The sequence below is a fragment of the Monodelphis domestica genome, chromosome 4 (genome assembly GCF_027887165.1).
Source record: "Monodelphis domestica isolate mMonDom1 chromosome 4, mMonDom1.pri, whole genome shotgun sequence".
Taxonomy (NCBI): Eukaryota; Metazoa; Chordata; class Mammalia; order Didelphimorphia; family Didelphidae; genus Monodelphis; species Monodelphis domestica.
The window spans coordinates 309,522,995-309,543,620 of NC_077230.1; the positions used below are offsets into that span (position 1 = coordinate 309,522,995).

At 36.2% G+C, this 20,626-nt stretch overlaps 1 protein-coding gene across 8 annotated transcripts in view; it reads right to left on the reverse strand.

Moving 5' to 3' along the window:
* Positions 1-20,626, reverse strand: part of DCLK1 (doublecortin like kinase 1) — a 415,491-nt gene that overhangs the window by 68,688 nt on the left and 326,177 nt on the right. For 6 of the 8 annotated variants that reach the window (XM_007495323.3, XM_007495321.3, XM_007495324.3 and 3 more), the window contains 4 exons: positions 16,129-16,213; positions 12,824-12,932; positions 5,472-5,529; positions 4,892-5,011 (listed from right to left, as the gene is read on the reverse strand). In XM_007495323.3, coding sequence (XP_007495385.1) covers positions 4,892-5,011; positions 5,472-5,529; positions 12,824-12,932; positions 16,129-16,213 — 372 coding nt within the window. The remainder of the gene's footprint in view (positions 1-4,891; positions 5,012-5,471; positions 5,530-12,823; positions 12,933-16,128; positions 16,214-20,626) is intronic. The other 2 variants (XM_007495322.3, XM_056794751.1) reach the window with 1 other exon arrangement.

Here is a 20,626-nt window from a genome sequence, read left to right on the forward strand (position 1 = left end):
GGATCATGAATTTAGAATTGGAAGGGATCTCAGGGGCCATCTGATCCAACCCCTTTATTTTACAGATGAGGAAACTGAGGCCCAAGGAGATTAATTACCTGCCTTATGTGGTATGGGTAGTAAATAGCAAAGTCAGAATTGGAACCCAAGATCTCTGACTCCAAACCTGTGTTCTTTCCATTGTACTATGCTGCCTCAGATGAGGAATTTTGGTAGGAAATATAGATTTGAGAATCATCTTCTTATCAACCACTATTATATCTTGTCTGGGTTTTACTTCTGTTTCAATTTTTCAATATATTCATGACTCATTAACACTTCTCTACCCCATGCTTCTAGAAATAGTACAGATTTTAAGTTTTTCATGTGTTTCATCCTATGTGATGTCCTCCCTTAAATCTTCTGAAGAATATAGTCATTTGATTGTGCAGAAAGATGCCCTATAGGTCTCTAACCAGTTCCTTTGTTCCATTTCAGGATTCAGTCCATTTTCATTGTTACTTATAAAGGTAAGAGAGTATTTTTTTTGGTAGTCTAATTTTTGTTTGTGGAAGGAAAAAAGGAGAGAAAGAGAGAAGTCAGAGATTAAATCCCAATCATCAAATTTGGTTCACTCTTCCTTTAAAAGGTCTTTGCCTCTATAGCCTCACTGCTATTCCTCTAGTCTAGGCCCTCATCACCTAACCATCCCTGACATCTTCTTCCTTCAAATCATTCCTACCAGGTCCCTGACCATCAAGTGAATCTTTCAAAAAACACAGATTATATCATGTTTCTTGTTTCCTTAAGAATGTTCAATAGCTTATCTCCTACCTATAGAATATAGTTCTATAGAACCTATAAAGTTCAGACAGTTAGGCATTTATGGCTCTCAGTAATCTTTCCAAAATGATTTCTCTATATGTCCCCATATATACCTTTTCATCTAGCTTTACTATTTTCCTTATTCCCCAAATATGCCAGCTAATTCCTAGATTTAAAGTTTGTCATGAAACTTTCCTACCTGGTATGTTCCATCTCTTCTTGACCTCTCCAAATGTTCTACCTGTCCTTCAGAGTCTGGTCCAAACCACCTCTTTCCTCAGTTCCTTCTCCTTCTTAGAGTTCTCATATCACTTATTGTCTATATTATTAATTTAATCATATATGATCAAAAACTGATCCTTATCATATAACATGTATTTCACATACTCTGTAAATATTTGCTGATTAACAAAGGAAAACTTGTAATAAATTATTCTTGAGGAGACAGATGACTCTTGTTGGTTTTTTTATTTAACTTTTTTCATCTTGTAGGAAAAATTAGGAATGAGATTCTTCCATGCTTCAGTAGGCTGTGGCTAGATTTTATTTATATAGCACCCCTAATTATAACATAGAGGCAGTATCATATAATAAAGAATTGGTGTCAGAGTCAAAAAGACCTGGAATCAAGTGTTGTCTCTAACATATTAAGTGTATGACTATCAGATAAGTAATTGAATTTCTCAGCATCTTATGCAACTTTTTAAGACTATAAATTAGCAGTAACTACCAGTCTGCATTAGTTGTAGGGGTTTTTACATCAGGAAATTTCCTACCCTGATGAAATGACTTGTATGGGCCAAAAATTTTTATTGTTTTCTTTGTGAACTAAAAAGTTCCTTTATAAGTAAGGAAATCATAGATTTTTGGAGATTATATTTTGTACTTTGGAGAGGGATAAAAAATAACCTGATTGATGGTTGGAACTCTAGTGAATATTCAAATCAGATCTATGGTACTATTTGGAATATTATGTGATTGCTTTCTCTATAATAAGGTTGAGGTTTTAGTAAGGAAGACAGGTATTTTGGGATTTATTTGTAAGAGGATTTAAACTTGTGTAACTTCCTTGAGTCTTTTGAGTCCAGTCTAGGTCTAATTTTGACCTCTCAAGAAGCCTCTAGACATAATCTCCAAGCAATGAGACCCAACTCTTAGGACTATGCAATAGGGCCGGCCTATCTACTGTTCAGTGAAGAAGTGAATGGCCTTAAGGCAAATAACCCTTCCCACAGGTCCCCTCCCCCATCCCAAAGGTTCCTCAGCATATGCTAAGATTCCTTAGCATCTGGGAGTCCTAATGGTTCCATGGAACCATTCAGTGAAATGGCTTCCCCTCATTAGAATTTATTGGCAGCCATAGTGTGAACATATGATGACCAATAATCCACAGTATCATATTAACTGGCAAAGAACTCTCTACAATTTTACGTCTTTTCCTTTTGGATTCCACTGCTGTCTGAAAACTGGATTTAAACTCTGATCTTCAAAAGTCAGTCAATAACAGATGGTTAGTTAATTCTAACAACACATGGTAGGTAGCAAAAACAGTCAGCAATTGTTGGACTGACAATTAATATTGCTGTAAAAATACTGTCCTTGGTGCTGAGAAAAGAACATTCTATAATATTTATATAATGAAACTAATGATGAAAGAAACAGCACTAAGCCATTAAAAATGAAATTACTTTGGATCCAATCTGTGATTTCCTTGGTGTCAAGATCTCCTAGTCAGGAAACCCCATTTGTTGTTGCAGATTGGAATCTGCTTTATAGTGTTAAAGAGTTGCTTGGGGCACTGAGATCCTCAGTTGTTCACTCAAGGTCATAGAATTAGTGAGAACTAGGACTTCAGAACTGTAATGAGAGATCTCTGTTCACATCACCATTCTGCTACTCACAAGTGAACAAAACATCTCATAAAGGGAAACCAAGATAAATAACGACCCTCCTCTAAATATTATCCTTGAATACATAATTTGTTAAATGGAAAACAGCATGAGGGAGAATGAAGTTATATTCCAAATATGAATTTTCCCCAACCAAATATGCTCATTAATTGAAGTATAGTTGAAGTATAAAGCAAACTGTGAAAGCTCCAAAATGAAACAGTCAAGATTACTTTTAAAATATTTTTAAAAATACATATTTTTCTAAAAGTAACAAATTGGTTTTGTGTCAAATTCCTTAAGTCAATTTCTTTTCACTTTTATCTAAAATCTAATCCCATTAACCAGAAATCTAGTACTTCCTCAAAGTAAACGCTCAATTCTTCAAATGCTAGAATAATACAAATATGCTTCATAGGTGATGGATTAGAACTAGGAGAGACTTTAGAACATCCAGTTCAGAAACCTCATTTTGCCAATAATGAAACTGAGCTCAGGGAGAGAGAAAGTTATTTTCCTGAAGATGCAGAGATAGTGAATGGCAGAGCAAAGATTTGAACCTATGTTCTCTGACTCAAATTGAAGCATTTTTTCATTATGCCATGCTATTTATTTCCTCTTTGTTTCAGAAGGGAGGACTCAAAGATGGTCCCAATAGACATGGATCTTTACCTGTCATAGAGCTTGAAAGATGGGAAGTAATCAGTTAAGAATATCTCACAAGCAAAAAAGTGTAAATGACAATGAATATTAAACTAAATTATAGGAGAGTTAAAACTAAAAAGTAAAATTAAACTAAAAAGGAGAGGTGTTGAAAAATAGATCATCATGGAATTTTAAAATGTAAACTCTACATAGGAGGACACTGTTATCTTAGAGACTGGATTAATGTGTACCATCTGCATTCTTAAAAGGAAAATGTATTCTATGACATGGCTGTAATATCTATGTAACATGGTATTACATGTGCAAATGTGTAATATGAATGCATTTATAGGAAATCCAGGGATCCACCAAAGTGCTCATATGTATTAAAATCCATACTATTTAAAATTTTAATTATATAAACTGTGGTAACTGGTTCCAGTTCAATAGAATTGTACAGTGTGGATATTTTTCTCATTTATACATTAGCTCAGCAGATTTAATACATATGTCCTTATATGAGAGTTGATGTATCTGAATTCAATAGAACATTGCTTTGTTTATTGCATTGGTGAAATTGAAAATTTTCATCATTTCTCATAAAGACAAGAATTGAAGTTTCTTAATCATTAAATTACAAGAAAGAGAGAATAGCTGTGCCAAACTAGATGATGAATCTGTCAAAGTAAAAGACTTTCAGCCATGACACCAAGAATAAGGAGTAAGAAACAAATATCTTGGAATATCTTTACTTTTTTTTAAACTTCTTTTTAACTTCTTTCATAGAACTGGAGTTTCTTTTCAATTAAGTACATTAATAAATAAATATTGATTGAAAGCTAAACAGGCATATATATGTGTGTGTGTATATATATAGATATATGTATCCAGTTAGATTCCAGATAGTTTGAATAGGGAATCCCTTGAAGTGATCTGATATATTCAAATTCATACTATTTGAAGTTCTAATGGTGTAAAATATGATAATTGGTTTTGACTTATTGGAATCACGGTGTGAATTCAAATAATGCCATCCCTCTTCAGGGGATTCCTTATCCATTCTAATGGGATCTAGCTCTGTGTGTGTGTGTATGCATGTTATGCACATGTGTATTTATATACTTAATCAAAAAGAAACCAGTTCTTTTGAAGAATTTCCTAAGGTGTCTTTTCCTTATTCCTTAAGTTTGGTCTCACGGTTAAAAGACTTTTTTACTTTGATGGATTAATATCTAGTTGGTATGGCTTCTCTATCTTTCTGGTTCAGTTTAATGATTAAGAGAATTCAATTCTTGTCTTTATGAGCAATGGTGAAGACTTTGGGTTTTACCAATGAAATAAGCAGAATAATGTTCTTCTACTGTGTTTAGATACATCAAATATGATAGGGGTACATATGTATTAAATCTGTTGAGCCAATGCATGAAATGAGAGACAGAAATATTGCACGAGCTATAAAAGATAACACCTGGAGGAAAGAATTCTGTCTGTGGAATAGATGAATAATGTCTCCTCTTTTGTAGAAGGTGAAGTCCCTCCTCCTCAGTACATACCTTAACTAATTCCATGACAAGATACAGCTCAGTTGGCACATCCATCTCCTCAATCAGCAGAACGATATTGGGGTGCTTCACTCTTCTCAAAATAGAGACCTCATTCTGGATCATATGTTCCTGTCAAAAGGAAAAATCACCTTCATGAGTAAATAAGAAGAATGCTTTTTTTCCTTTGGGAGGATAAAGGGAAACAGGTTTCAGGTATCGTAGCAATCTATAAAATGCTGAAAAATGTCCTGACTGAGTCTCATACATTATAGAATCTATTACAGCAAATATTTTCCCATTGACAGTCTAACAAAGGAATAAACCAAAGAAAGCAAAGAATAAAGTAATAGGAAACAGGACCAATATCCAAATATTTACAGCAATTTTGAGAGCTATTTGTTTATACATGGAATCTAATGTTACAACTACAGACATATGCTATATTTCACCAAATCTGAGTGCTATCATACTCTAGAGATTGTGTTTATTTTGGTCATGCAATCTTAAAAGCATTTTGTTCTATTGAAAATATAACTTTTCATAAGAATATTCATACATATGAAGATGATGACAAAGGCATAGTACTTACTTTGCCTCGACATTTGCTTTTCTTGATGATTTTCAGGGCATACTCTCTAGCAGTTGATCTGCAGGGGAAAACATGCATATGTATATCTATAAATAATATATGTAAATACACATATATATCAACCAATTGACAGTAGTTTACTATGTTCTTACTAGGTGCCAGGCTCTGTGTTAGCACGAAGTACATTTGTGTATATAATTATGAACATATTTAAATGAAAAGCAATTTCAGATAAATTGAATAATTTTAATGGGGTGTTGATTTCTTATGGCATAATTATGCCTAAAGGGTTTTTACTTTGACACTTGGATGGATTTATAATTTCAATGTTGTGGCTACTCTTTCTGTTGGTACAATTTGCAATTCATCTGTCAGGCCTCCTCATTGTGTTTTGTTCTGGCTGCCATCAATGATAAATCTTCTTTAGATGGTCTATCTAACATACCAGACTATTTTTTAAAAGGGATCTTAATATTTCACAGAAAAAATGTAAATTTATTAACTGAAGAAGGGACTAATAGGAGAGGTGGTGTGTACCAGTTGAAAAGAACAATGGCTTTGGTGTTTGGAGGCTCAAGTATTGACTCTGCCACCTATTATTATTGCTAGGGTAGTCCTTTTTAGGACCTTCCAGATTTAAATTGGGCAATTTTATGAAGAATTATGTTTGTATATGAAAAACTGTTTAATGTGTCAAACTATAGCCAAAATAATATTAGACAATGATGAATACTATAATAATGTTTTACTCAATTACTGTACCCTAAACTATGAAAAAGGTCAACTCTGAATACAAAGGGTCCCAGGATCATAACTTTAGGGTAGAAGAGATCTTAGGAATCATCTAGCACAGAAGTTATCAAAAGTACCTCAGACCCTTCTAGTTCAGTGTCCATATGAGGAAATCAAGGTCCAGAGAGGTTAGGAGATTTGTTTAAGGCCCAAAGGTTCAAATTCAAGTCCTCTGTCACTAAATACATCACCCGGCAGGAGGATGGGATCAGCGTTATCTCCCACAACTCTAGAGCTTGTGGCCATGATACGTTTCTTTATGATTCTCAGGCACTTAGAAAGCGGTCTGTCTCCTTGTGCACATATAGACTTTATGGCCCAAGTGTCTATCTGTGAGTGGACACAAGAGAGAGTACTGCAGAGAAGGTGGGAGGAAAGAATTCTGACTCTATGACCTACTGAATCTACCCTGTGTCTTCCACAGGCTTACAGTAGGCATTTGGCAAAATGTTGGTGAGAGCCCATATAGTTGTGCTGACTGTTTTCTGTTATAGTGGGACTTGTTCACACTATGGTTCTATTAAGTAGAAATGCCTCAGGGAACAGAAGCAGATTAAAGCAAGTATGTGGACCTGGTAGAGACTAGAAGAAATGGGTGAACTGAGACTATCCATGGAAAACCAGGTTTTTTTGTGACTCAAGACAATCATATCTACTATTTATACTTGAGGGATTCAGAATAAATTGGAGTCACTCCAAAGGCAGCACTCCTGACTACTTGTCAGGTAAGAAGCAAAAACCCTTCACTTTTTAGTGACAATGAAGAAGACTAGGCAATCCTGGCACTATTAAACAGAGCCTCTAATAATGGAGATTACTTTAACCAGAGAAACAAGAATGCATAATAGAAAGAAATTCTACTGTTTTGCCTAAGAACTCGGTGTTTTCATGAGATATTATCTCATTTTATTTCCACCAATTCCCTAAGGAAGAAAGGGGTTACATTACTTTTCATCGAACATGGATTATTTGTGGTTTGAATTGTGTGCTTCATTTTTGTTTTGTTTTGGTGAAGGATGGTGAATGAATGAGTGATGTCTGTAGGGGCAACTGGGACAAAAGGGCCATAGGATCTTAAAGTGATCAATCAGTCTCTATTCACTATCTCAGTTTGCAGAAAGGCAAGGGAAGTGATGATTGAAGCTGAAAGTCTTGCCCAGAGTAACAAAGTCCCAGTTAAAATTCGGATTGGCTACCCTTGGGTTGCCTCCTTCTAGCAGAGCACAGTAAACCCTGCCACTTTCCTGGAAGGCCAAGTTTAGTCATCCCCCAACACTTTAAATAGCTTTTAATTTCAGAAGTTAAGTGCTCTAACCACAGGTTAGCATTTAGAAAACCCACTGACTTACTAAGCATAAAAGCTGCTTTCTTTTCACAATACATAATGTGTATTTAATCAGCATAATAAATGACGAGTTCACAAATTTGATTTCCATTTTAATTCTAATTTGGTGAGGAAGTATAAATATTTAAGATCCTAGAAAGCTTAACATTTTAAAAAAACTAACCAAAAAAGTTGATCAGACCCACAGTCTGGCATACTATTTAGAGATAAGTTGGGGAGGCCTTTACTAACAAAACAAAGAAATCTATTTACCAAAAAATCTTTAATATCTTTTTTCTTTCTTTAACCCTAAAGGTTAAGCTTAGAATTCTTGTATGTATTCTTAATAGAAGAAAAATTGGTCTGAAAAAGGAAAGGCACTGAAAATACATTTCAGGAAATTCTTACAAATCTCTATGTTGTACCTCATTGGTTTCCTGCAGCAGCCAGGACAATGCTAGCACATTATAGGCATTCAGTAAATAATTTAAGGGAAATATACTGCTCTCTTATGTATATTATGTAATATATTTCCAAATGAAAAATCCCTTTGATGTCATGCATTTCCCAGTAGAGGGCTCCATGATTCAAATGGGTCAGGGTCCTCCTATACCTCAAGGAAGTTTTCCTTTACACAGCGAGGAAAACAGAGTTGTGTGTTCAGATAATCTGTTAGCACATCGTTTCCCAATCTCTCTCAGTAACACTAATGATAAATATCAGGGGTAAAAACTGAACAAAACCCTCTCTCGTGCCAAACTCTGATTACTTTAGTTCAATCTAAAATAAATCTAAGCCAATTTTTTTTCCTGGCTCCCATTTCAAACATTTTCAATTACATTTTAATCTGCTTAGGGAAGATTAGAGCATTTGGGAATTTTGCTTAATATTGTCCACAAAGTCAGTAAATAGCACCAGAACTCAAACTTGGCTATTCAGACTCCTGGCTTCGTTCTTTAAAGGTTCAAATTTGGCTTCAGGCATAGTATATATGTGACCTAGGCAAGTTACTTAACTCCTATTGCCTAGACCTTACTTTTTTCTGCCTTAGAACCAATACTTAGTATCAATTCTAAGACAGAAAGTAAGGATTTAAAAATCAAGGACAACTTGTATAAAAGAAAATCTTTTATAAGTAAGACGCCCTGCTAAGCTTTGACTGTCAGGGAAAGGAAGTGAGCCAACCACACAATGAATTGAGACCTCTCAGACAGATAGACTAAGTGGTACCCTAGAGATACTAAAATGTGAACATGCTGCAGCAACTTGAGAAGATACTTTATAGAAGATTGATTTGTGAAATGGACAAGAATGGAGTAGTATGTGAAGTAAGAAGAAACTGCAATCAGTATGAATAGAGGGTGTTGATGAAATTATGAATCCATCATCAAAGTACCAAATTAATACCAAGCAGATTATGAAGAAATCTTAAAAATTTTATAGCCTATATAATGTACTAATATTCCAATCTTCCTTCAAGTCTCAGCTTCAAATGTCCCCTCCTCGATGAAGCTTTTTTTTGGAGTCAAAATAAGGCAGAAGATCTCTTCCCTGTTCTAAATTCTCATGAATTTCTTCCTGTCTGTCACAGGCATATAGCATATTCTTTATGAATTTATAGCTATTTGTTGTCTTCCCTATTTGCTTAGAAGATATTTGAGGGGAGAACAAGTTTTATTTGTCTTTTTATTTCCATTTAGTGTTTACCACTAAACTTTGAATTGTATGAAATTACCAGAAAGGCTCTAGATTTTGGTTTATATTGTTGCTGTGGTAACTCCATCCCTTGTAGGCAAAGGGTCCATAAGGCCTAAGGATACTGAACAGGATAAACAAAGTCAAAATCAAAGTCAAAACTACAAAAATAAACACCATTCTTCACTCTGCCTCTTCCTGCCATCTCTGGTATGGTGGGTGGATGCCCATGTGGAAGACTTGAAGCCATGAACAACTGTTGTTCAGGTTGTGGAAAGTATAACCATGTTGGTAAAATAGTTAATGCACTGGAGTATGGAACCATTTGAAGAAGCAATGGACTTTGGTGAAAAAGTACTATCCAAGCTGGTTAAATGCCAGCTAGTTGGCAATGCTAATTTGTTTTATGGAAGATTCAACTTATTTTAGTGAAGGCAAAAACTACAAGTGGATAAAATGAAACTTCCTGGCTACTGAGCACAAGAAGATCCATTGTCATGGCCAAAAGTGTTGATATACAAATTCATTTTTGAGGGAGGCAACTGTTGATGGTTCTGGTCCAGAACTGTGACTCAAGGGTATAGAGACCCCAGATAACTGTTTTATAACTGTTCTAAGAGCCAACTGGGACACTAAATGGTTGAGTGACTTCCCTAGGCGTACACAGCCAATATGTGTCAGAAATGGGACATGAATTTAGATCATCCTGATTGCAAGATTGGTCCTCTCTCTCTACATTATGCTACATTGCCTCCCTCTATAGTATAGAAAAAGTAACCAGCCAAACTAGAAGAAGAGGACAAACTAGTGGTAAGAATGAAACCTCCTCGAGGGCAGGGACAAATTAATGTTTGTCTTGTTTTCCCTAGAGCCCAGCACAAACTATTCTCACATGGCATCTGTTGACACAGGGTACTACAAAGTCAGAGTTGATGTGATTATCTAAAGAAGTGTCAAGAAATGAATCCCTCCTTATCCTTGTGACTTGGGGATATTATGGCGAGATTTTTTTCAGTCTTTTTGGACTGATCTGGGCTCTAAGAATTGGAGAAGGAAATAGCAAACCACTCCAGTAGCTTTGCCAAGAAAACCTCATATGGGGCCATGAAGAGTAGGTCATGCCTGGATGACTGAACAACAAAGTACTATGAGGACAGCTGGGGCACTGTCAGGTTGAAGTGGGTCCCTGAAGATTCAGGTCACAATGTTCAGTTCTCCCTCTTCCTGCTCATTATAGACTAGAGGGACTTTGACATTGCAGGGTTTTGGTATTTAATATGACATAACGAGAAATCTAAATCTAAAAAAAATCTTTTTGTCTCATCCCAGAGCCAAAGAAACAAGTGCTGTATGACTTTATCATTTCTTTCTTTAGTTGTATACCAACCAGTTCATCAGCTTTGTTTTGAAGGGGTTGTTATAACCCACTGGTTCCTGAGTTGTTATTTAGTAAATGACCAGTCTCTGTTTCAGATCTCATGGGACAACTTTGTCCTTGGGTCTCATAAGCCAAGACAAAGATAAAATCTTAGGAAAGTCTCTCTGGAACAGTGCTGAAAAGCACAGAAAGCTACAAATGGAAACGAGACAAATTAATGGTTTGGAAACAAGGCGAATTGATTCATACTACTAATTTTCAGCTATTAATATAGCACTTTAATGTTCTTAAAGTGCCTTATGTAGCTTATCTCATTTGTCCCTTTCAACAATCCTGTGATTGCTACTAGAGATGTAGATGTTATAATTGCCTCCATTTTAACTATGAGGAAATCAAGGCTAAGAAAAGTTAAGGGACTTGTCCAGGGTCACACAGTTAGTAAGTGGCCAAGGCAGAATTTGAAATCAAGGCTTCCTTATTTCAAGTCCAGAGATCTATCCACTATGCTACCTAGCTGCCTGTTAAACTGTGTTAACATTGGAAGGGAAGGAAAAATCTGGAAATTAGGAAAAAAGTGTATTATAAGTCTCTAGTCTAAAGTATAAGCCATTTAGCCACAAGAAGTGAATATCTTCCTTTTGACACTGTTGGGATGCCTGCATCAGGAAGGGGTGCCTTTTTTAACAGAATCAATAGGGCTTCCCTTCCTCAGAGAAGATCAGGGATGAAGGCAAGATGGCCTGTATACCTCAGGTAAGCAGACAGTTTTCTACTTGACTCAATGGTCCAGCATATAGCACTGTGCCTTGCATAAAGGAACTTAATAAATGTCTCGAATCAAAATGAATTATTCTTAAGTCCATCCATCTATAAGTTAGAGTATGATGACCAGCTGTGCCCTTCTACCAGCAGAAGGACAACATAAGAAAATCCAGATCTAAACACTATTGTCTCTTTATCCCCAGTTTTAACTCTTTTATACTGTTTCTGTGACATGTGCTCGTGATCAGGCATTGGGAAGGAACACAGACACTGAATCAGGGATGATGATGATATCAATGATGATACCAGCCAACCTTTGTGTAATACCTTGGGTTTTATAAAATGCTTTTAATTCCATAATCTCTTTCTGAAATTATAATTTGAGCAAATCCCAATTTGCTCTTTACAATAGTTTTGTGAAATAACTATCAATTGCCCCTTCTTCTACGTGCAGAAATCGAGGCTCACATACAGATTAAGTAACTTGTCTATTTTATAGCTTGTAAATGGCAGAACCAAGATTTAGATATAGGTTTTATGACTCCAATCTCCATAATTTTTCTAATCTACTATGCTGTACCTTTATATCTTATGTCCTAATCCTTCCTTTCTAGCTGGTACCTGGTTTATTTCTTTTCATTAATGCAAATACATGAAATGCATTTTCTATTTCTAGTGGAATGAATTAGGAAATAATGAATGGAATGCTTTAAATCTTACTTTGTAAGCTTCCCTTTCCCCATGTAACCTGAGTGGTAGAGCAGCACCCTTTCATGGTCCAATCCCAATATTAATCACCACAGAAGCTTCAGCTTAATCCATTTTCCCAAGCTGGGCTGGTTGGGCCCTTGTTTTGTAGCTGGTGACCCTTTCTTCCTGGGGGCTTACCACATTGATGCTGGACTTAGTGTGATCACTCAGTCAGCTTTAGTTCTATGGCAGCTCAGAGTCCCCAAACTCAAGGGATCTATCACTCTCAGCAACATTCAGAAACAAGAATTACAGGCATGTGCTACCACACCTAAACACAAGGTACTCCATATCAGGGAAAACAAATTATGTGTATGAATGTCATGACCCACAGAAAGATAAAATATATAAAAAGAACATTTTTTAAGTTCAATGTCTTCTAAACACAACAACAAATCTTTGAGCAAGACATCTGGCAGTTTTGCTGATTTCAGAAGAAAATAAAAACATTTAATTTATAAATTGTCTCTAGTCATCTATGTTTTTCAAAACTGTTATAACACAGGTTTTTCCCTCCTTTTTTTTTCAACATCTGGCATTGAGACATTGACTTATTCCATATGTGCCACAGTCTGCAAATCAATCTATAGTCTTACAAAACACAACCCCCAAAGCTTTCTTCTGCAGTTAGAAGCAAATAATCCTCCTCACCTTTCTATACACTCCTTCACCACAGCAAAATTTCCATCGCCTATTGTCCTTCCGACTTTATATCTTTCCGCTATTGTGGCTGGAACCTGGAAGCCTTCGTCCAACACTTCTGAAAGAATCATTAGTTCATTTTTATTGGTAGGAAAGGAAACCCAGATGTGGCCCAGAACAGGCAGTTAGGACAAGCACTGCAGAGACTGGAACCTATTCAGAACCAACATCTCACAGACTATATGGTAAAATCCTACTGCTGACATTGTATATACTCAACAGGTTTTACTAAGACAAATGTTAAAATAAAAGGAAACGTATGGGTTCTAGCCTTTGCCTACATTAATGTAAAATGCACTCTCAAAAAAAGTAGACAGTTCAGATGATCTTTTTTATAGCTGCAAGTTACCAATTATAAGTATCCCCTGTGTGCAGGAAATGACTTACTAAGGGATATACATGAGGAGAAAGTAGAACTTTTGATTGGATTTGGGTCTTGCTTGTCAATGAATATACCAAAGAGATGGTCACCATTTTGGCATTTACTTTACTATATTTTGAAATTGAGAAAGACATAAACTATACTGATTCCCCCGCCCACTCTCACCTCAATAGCAATGAAAAGATTTTAAGCAAATGTTCTCAATGACATTACCATTACTGTCAACCTGCATAGCAGATGTTTAGGTAAAATAACAGTATCTATTATGCTTGAGAACCGAAGAGCTCTGTGGTTTCAAATACTTTAGTGTCTATTAATGCATCATTATCTTTTTTGGCTTGAAAAGGCACATGGAATAAAAGTTTATAAATGCCCAATAATATTTTTTAACATTAAAGGCCAAAGATTTAAACAAACCATATTTGGACCATGGAAGGCACTGCCTAACCTTTAACATCCTTACATGTAAAAATCATCTTAAAGCTATAGTTTTTGAATTCACACTCTTGAAAATTCTCAACCTCAGGATCCAGTGTTACAAACTTTTGAAGGCTGTCCATGGAATTCAAAGCTTTGACTGCATACAATCTGTATGCAAAAATGTGATAGGCTTGTTGGCTAGGACCAAAATGTGTTCTTCTTTTATGCTTTGATCATTTTCCTGAGGCAAAAATGACTTCTTAGGATAATAATAGGCAGTGAAAGGTTCTGTGTTTCCCTTTCCTTCCAACAAGTGACATGTGTTGAGTTTTGTTTTGTTGCTGTTGGAGGGATCCGGAGATGGGAACTCATAAACATCAGATGGCTTCTCAAGATTTCTGTGTTCCAACTTTGCTACCCTGCTAAAAATCCTCTGGGAATGGCCTCTGTAATCACAACTCTGGGGCCCATGAAAATGCCGAAAGCTCTGGGAAATTCGGATGTGATGCTACTGCTTTCTCAATACCTCAGCATTTCAGTACAGATGATACTGACCTACAAATGACAATTCACTCTCCTAACAGTTGCTTTGCTAAGATCAGTTTGGAGGCTGGTATTCCTTGCTCCACCCTACTTTCTCCCAGTTATCCACTCCCCTCACATTTGGGATTCTGTACTAGATGCTGTTCAAAGGTAACAAACTAAAGGATTCTGGATTGGTTTTACATTTAAGCAGAGAATTCCAATCTATTTGAGGTTGGAAGGGGGTAGTGTTGTTAGGATTCTATAGATTACAAGCTTTTTGTAGAATAGTTTCAAGTCTTTAGACAGGCCTTGAATTTCTCTCTCATGCTAGGATTTCCTCTCTAAGTTTCTCTGTAAACATTATGTCTGGCAATAAAGATATTAGGTATAGTGTGGGAGGCAGATACTCCAGATCTGGACCTTCTGAAAAAAGACCAAAGGCACTGAAATGCTCTTTTATAGGACATTCACCCCACAGGATCCCTCTGAGGTCTTTGTGCTCACCATCATCTACAAAGTGTAGGTCTTTTGTGTAAATCTTGGCCACTGAGATTCATTAAAAAACCAACCCCATCTCTTCTGTCTTAGATTCAATACTACGTATTGGTTCCAAGGCAGAAGAGGGTAAGGGCTAAGCAATGGGACTTAACTGACTTGCCTAGGGTCACATAGCTAGGAAATGTTTGAGGGCAGATTTGAACCCAAGACCCCTTGTCTCTAGACCTGGCTCTCAATCCACTGAATCCCGTAGCTGCTCCCAGAGATTCACTTTTAATATGTATTATATTGAAAAGTATAAATTAATTACTTTTGGTAAATTGAATAATTGTAAAGGAACCAAGGAAACTTGCTACTCAACAGCAATATCATCATCATCATTTTGAGATGGTGATATTTTGGATGGGACCTACAATTATATTAGCATAGGGCTCACCCATAAGAGTGAGAAAACTTCCTCTCCTAGTGAAGATCCTTACCTGGGCAGCTTCTTAAAGTCTTAGAGAACTTCCTGGGACAGTTAGGGGTTAAAAGAGCTGTGTGGGGTGAGCATCAAGGTTAAATGGTTTGCCCTGGGTCAACTTAGCCTCTATGGGCTAGAGGCAAGTCTTGAAATTCTTATGATAATATTATGGTAGTTCTATGAAGATCATCTGGATGTGATGTATTTTATATGACTTTTGCTTTTTAAATTGCTTTCACATAATTTCTTATTTTCTCTTCATTTATGTTTTATATACACAATTATTCTGTATCTTCGGTTCATTCGGTGGGTTGTCCCATGCAACAGAATAAGCTGAATCTACAACTTTCATATTCCCAATCTTTGGTCTAGGGTCTTCATACCACAGAACAAAGAAATTCTGTTGCAGAACAAATAATAATTTATGAAACTATTAATTACTCTCTAATTTGACTTTTTCTTTTTGAGTAAATTTAGCCTAATGATGGTTTGACTGAACCATGTATTCTTAAAGTATTTTAATGGTTAAAATCTTTAACTTACTGGGAGCAGCTTGATGGCTCAGTGGATTGAGAAACAGGCCTAGAGATGGGAGGTTCTGGGTTTCAATCTGGCTTTAGATATTTCCTAACTCTGGGAAAGTCACTTAATCTCCATTGCCTACTCCTTCCTGCTCTTCTGTCAGGGAACCAATATACAATATTGATTCTAAAACAGAAGGTAAGAGTTTTTTAAAAATCCTAAACATATTCAAAGTGAACGTGGATTTGGAAAATTTAATGACATAAACCTATAGATTATCTTTATTTTACTTCCTATGAGAGGCATCAACCATCCTATTCTTGCCGGGTATAGTTTTACTCTAGTTTTATAATTCCCCAATAATACTCTTCCAATATAAAGTGAACTCAATCTCCCTTTTATTGAACCTTCTGCCCTGGCATTAAGTTAAAATGCATGCTTCACCTTCTCCAGGTCCATCATTTTCATCCATGGAGCTGCACACTTTGGTGGATGCTAGTGAGGTAGAGGAGCCACCATGTTGAGAGCTCTGGAAGTGAACAGAGAAAGAGGATGAAACACATATTCAACAATAGGTGAAGGTGTACCTGGGTCTCCAAGTGCCCTGACTGGGCAGAAATCTTGGAAGAGAGCTACGATCCCCACGTAGGGCTATTTTGTTTTAACATTCAGAAAGAGGAATTCCTAGCTGGCTTATCAAGTGTCATTTCTTTCCTCCTACCATGTTAGAATTAAAAAGTTTCTGTCAGCCATTACATTAATTACTGCAGAATTTGGATATCCTATGACTCTTCTTTTCCTCATCAAAAACCTACTGGTGTTTACCCAATTTAAATTTTCCTTTTCATGACTCCATATTGCATTCTTCCATGGGTCCTCCAAGCAGTAGTTATTATCCATATTAATTGGTGCAAATATGATGGCTTTTTTAGTCATGAATCTCAAAATACCTCCTCACCATTACAGTGTGTTGATTCTTGAAATACTATTTTTGCGGAGCATCTCCCCTTACATTCTTGTGAAAATGTCAAGGGTGAGATTATTGTTTTTACTTCACAGAAATCCAAGCAAGGAGTAGTAATATTTTGTGAAAGCCCCAAAGAAAATCAGAGTGTGTGAAAGGAATAAAAGACCTTTATGAGTCTCTTAAAGTGTCTTTGGTACATTTTGACCTAGGAACAAATTGAAAACAAATATTGTAAAAACTTGTTCCATTAGAGAGCCTATAAGCCCAATATTAAACACTTTATAGTGGAAGAGACTATTGGGCAGCATTTTCATGATGGACAGTTTCCATTTCAGAATATGTCCTTTGAGAAAACAATTTGCACATTTTCTTTTAATGCTATTTCTAAACAGTGTACACAGCTTGCCCTAAATGATCTTCCTTCTGTTTCCCCTGGGTTTATCCATGTAGCCACTTAGTTTTGCTGATAGGAACAGGAGGTGGTGAGTGGGAGGAATTGGCTCATGGTGCTGACTGACTGCAAAGCAGAGAAGGGAGAAAGAATCTATCATTGAGATGACAAGGGGGCAGCCAGGGAGAAGGCAAAATTGACCTCTCTCCTCCTCTCTTCTCTCATTCTATATTGCACTGAACTAAAAGGAGGAACTGGCAGGGGGAAGATGAAGAAGAATCCAGTTGTCCTTAGTTGTTTTGTAGCTAAGAGTACTTCCTTCCTGAGCCAAGTAGAAGCCTTCAGAGGTTTTACATCTTATGAAATACTGAGGGAATTGGAGAATTACTAGCTGAACTGGGTCAGGAGTTTCTCAATTAACAAATGCCACAGGAGATGTGTTGAGGTCCAATTGAGATATGCATCAATTCAACATAGCTGACAGCAAACACTGTAGAAAAAGCCTAACTGGGCACCAATAAGGCCTTCTTGTCCATATAGGGTATTCTAGCAGTTTCATGAGTAATTGGTTATAGTACTGAATTCCACAGACTTTGGGTTATGTGCTTTCCTCCAAATATGAAGTAATCCACCATCAGCAGGGAGCTCAATCAGTTATTTTTCCATTGGTGGGGATAGATTTGCACTATTTTCTCATTTCCTTTTGTGGCCAATAGCATGCAGTCCCAAGATGACTGGGGATGCAAACCTGTGGTCTCAAAACAAGAGGTCCTTAGTGTGACATTAACTCCACTGTCACTATTGACTCTGTAAAAGATATTTGATCAGGATTGGGATTGGATTGGATTGGATTGGATCTCCCGAAGATCAGGAGAAGTTTAAATCAAGTTCTAGTCTTTCTTATAGATGATCATTTTGTTAAAGCTTTTCTAGTTGAAATATGAAATCCAGATAAAAGGAGGCAAATTTGTTTCAACTGTGTATGGAGAAAATAAACAATAGCATTACCACATTTGGGGGCTATTTTTCAGAGCACTGAGAACTCTTATTCCTTGTGGCATCCCTTTAGGCATAGACAGAACAGTGCTCTAAGCAGAAAAGCTCTAACTACATGGCCGAAATTTAGACATTGTCTTGAATTTTTTAGGTTCTTGAGTTTTCTCTAGCAGCATCACAAATGGTGTTTAGTAAAGCTGACACACTGTGGTATGAGATGACAGGTGGAGTCTTGTTATGCAATGTTTTCAATTTTAGAATGCAAAAACAGAATTTGAAAAATGAGCACCTGCATCAACACATCTATAACAGATTCTCAGCAAAGATTTCTCCAAGTCAGCCACTAAGGAATTCCAAAAGTTTGTTTTTAACTACACACAGGGAAAAATGTTTACTTATTAATTAATGGGAATTCCACTCCCCAAATTACCACCATATGTCTATTAAGTACACCATAGATTTTTCACAGGCTTCAATATATTTTCTGCACTTAAATAACTGAAGTACTCAGGTTTGGGGAATCCTGTTTAAATAGTAGGATTTGTACATGTTCCCTTAAACTTACAATTAGGTGGTTTCAACTCTAGGTAACTATTTGTAAAAACTTAATTTCAAGTCATTGCAAATGTCAATCTGGAGAAATATAACAGGAGAGTAATCACTTTTAAAGGAAAATTAATGAAGTACAAATAGTGTGCTCTGGCACCTAAACGTTTGAGACATGTAGATAACATAATGGATAGAGAGCTGGATTTGGAATTAGGAAGATCTGAATTCAAATCCTGCCTCATACATTTGCTGACAATATACTACCTTATGTTTCACTTCAAATTTCAGCTTTGGTTTTCTTATCCATAAAATGAAATAATAATAATAATAACTAACTCATAGGGTTAATGAGATAATACATGCAAAGTGTTTTGCAAACGTAAAGGACTATATACATTTTAGCTATTATTTCCATTTTCTTATTTTTTTCTCTAAAAACCAGCATACTAAGTTTTTTTTTAACTGCTATAGCTCTTTTTTTTTTTAAACAGGGCTTTACATTATTGGACATTACATTCTCTTTCAAGATTGTTTCTTTTGAGTTTTTACTGGGATGGATTATTATTCAAAAGTTTGGGAATTTGAATTAATAATGAACATCATAGTCTATAAATAAGCTTTTCCCTTGGGATTAAGCTACAAATTTTTTTTTTAGAATCACATACTTTTATAGCCAGAAAGGACTTATGTCATCCTGTCTATTCTAGTCACCATTTGATACATAAGTAAATTGTAGCCTAGAAGATTATTTTGTAAGTTACCCAAAGTGATATAACCAGTTATTGGCAGACTTGGAACTTGAATCCAGGTTTCCTGTTAATTCATATACAGTTATTACATCAGTACTTTGAAAGATTCCCGATTTCATCAATGGAGATGCTCTGTCTCCTGAAGCCGATAACAAACTGTCCATGGAGCTGAGCTAGTGTGCCTAAAGTTCATTGTGGTAGCCAAATATTTTTGGAGTGAGCATCTCTGAATTCAGATAGACTGACCTCCAGGCTAAAGCCCATTGGCAGGTCCATATTTGAGGTTTTTCAGACTTATTAAGACTTCTTGGCATAGCCCTTGAGAAACAAGGATCCTTCCCACACCATGAAGAGGCATTAGTGCTTGACTTTTGTGGTAGTAATGGCTATTAGGTTGGTTAAATATATAGGTGGTTGTGTGTGTGTGTGTGTGTGTGTGTGTGTGTGTGTGTGTGTGTAGCCATGTTGTGTAAATACTTGGAATTTCAATGGTACTTAAATTATCTGGGACTTATGATAAGGAGAAACTATCATAGAATGTGTATGCTTGGCAAAGCTTTGTGTTTGCTTCAACCACCTTGTTGGATCTGAAGTAGTTAGTTGTGTAATACCACGTGACACAGTTGAACACACCATTAAAATTATGATGGGGGAAGATCTTATAAGATCAAGATGTTTTCAACCTGTGGAATTTAATGCAATTAGCCGCTTTAAAAGATGTTGTGACATTTGAAATGTCATCACTTCCTAGAAGATTTAATATCAACCATTGTACAGGTTGCTAGCACCTGGATGTCTTTATGGCACACCTTCAAAAATGCATTTGCTTAAGAAAGATTGCTTCAGTATAGCTATTTAGTTCAGGTTCACAAAACAGATGGCTAACATATCACACTTCTTCATGAGGTAAATGGAAATGCTGACACAATCGTTCTAGCCACATTTTACCCAGATTCCTTGAGTAAACCATACGGCCAATAATCAAGAATTTAAAAACAGAGACAGATGGGCAAATTCTGTCACTGCCACTCAGTTGGGGGTCCACGCAGCAGGAAGCGAAGATATTGACAAGATATAATTCATTTTATCAAGGTAGAATGCCAAAGTACTCAGTTTAACTGGATAATTAATTATATCACTCTTACCTTACTTTGTGCTTTCTGTGTTGAGTGTACTGATTGCTCTTTTTGAACTGTTATTAATATGGAAGTCTAGAAAGCAAGCTGAAACTTAGTTCTAATGTCTGGATCAATGTCACAATGAGAAGATAATTGGCAAGCATTTTCTAAT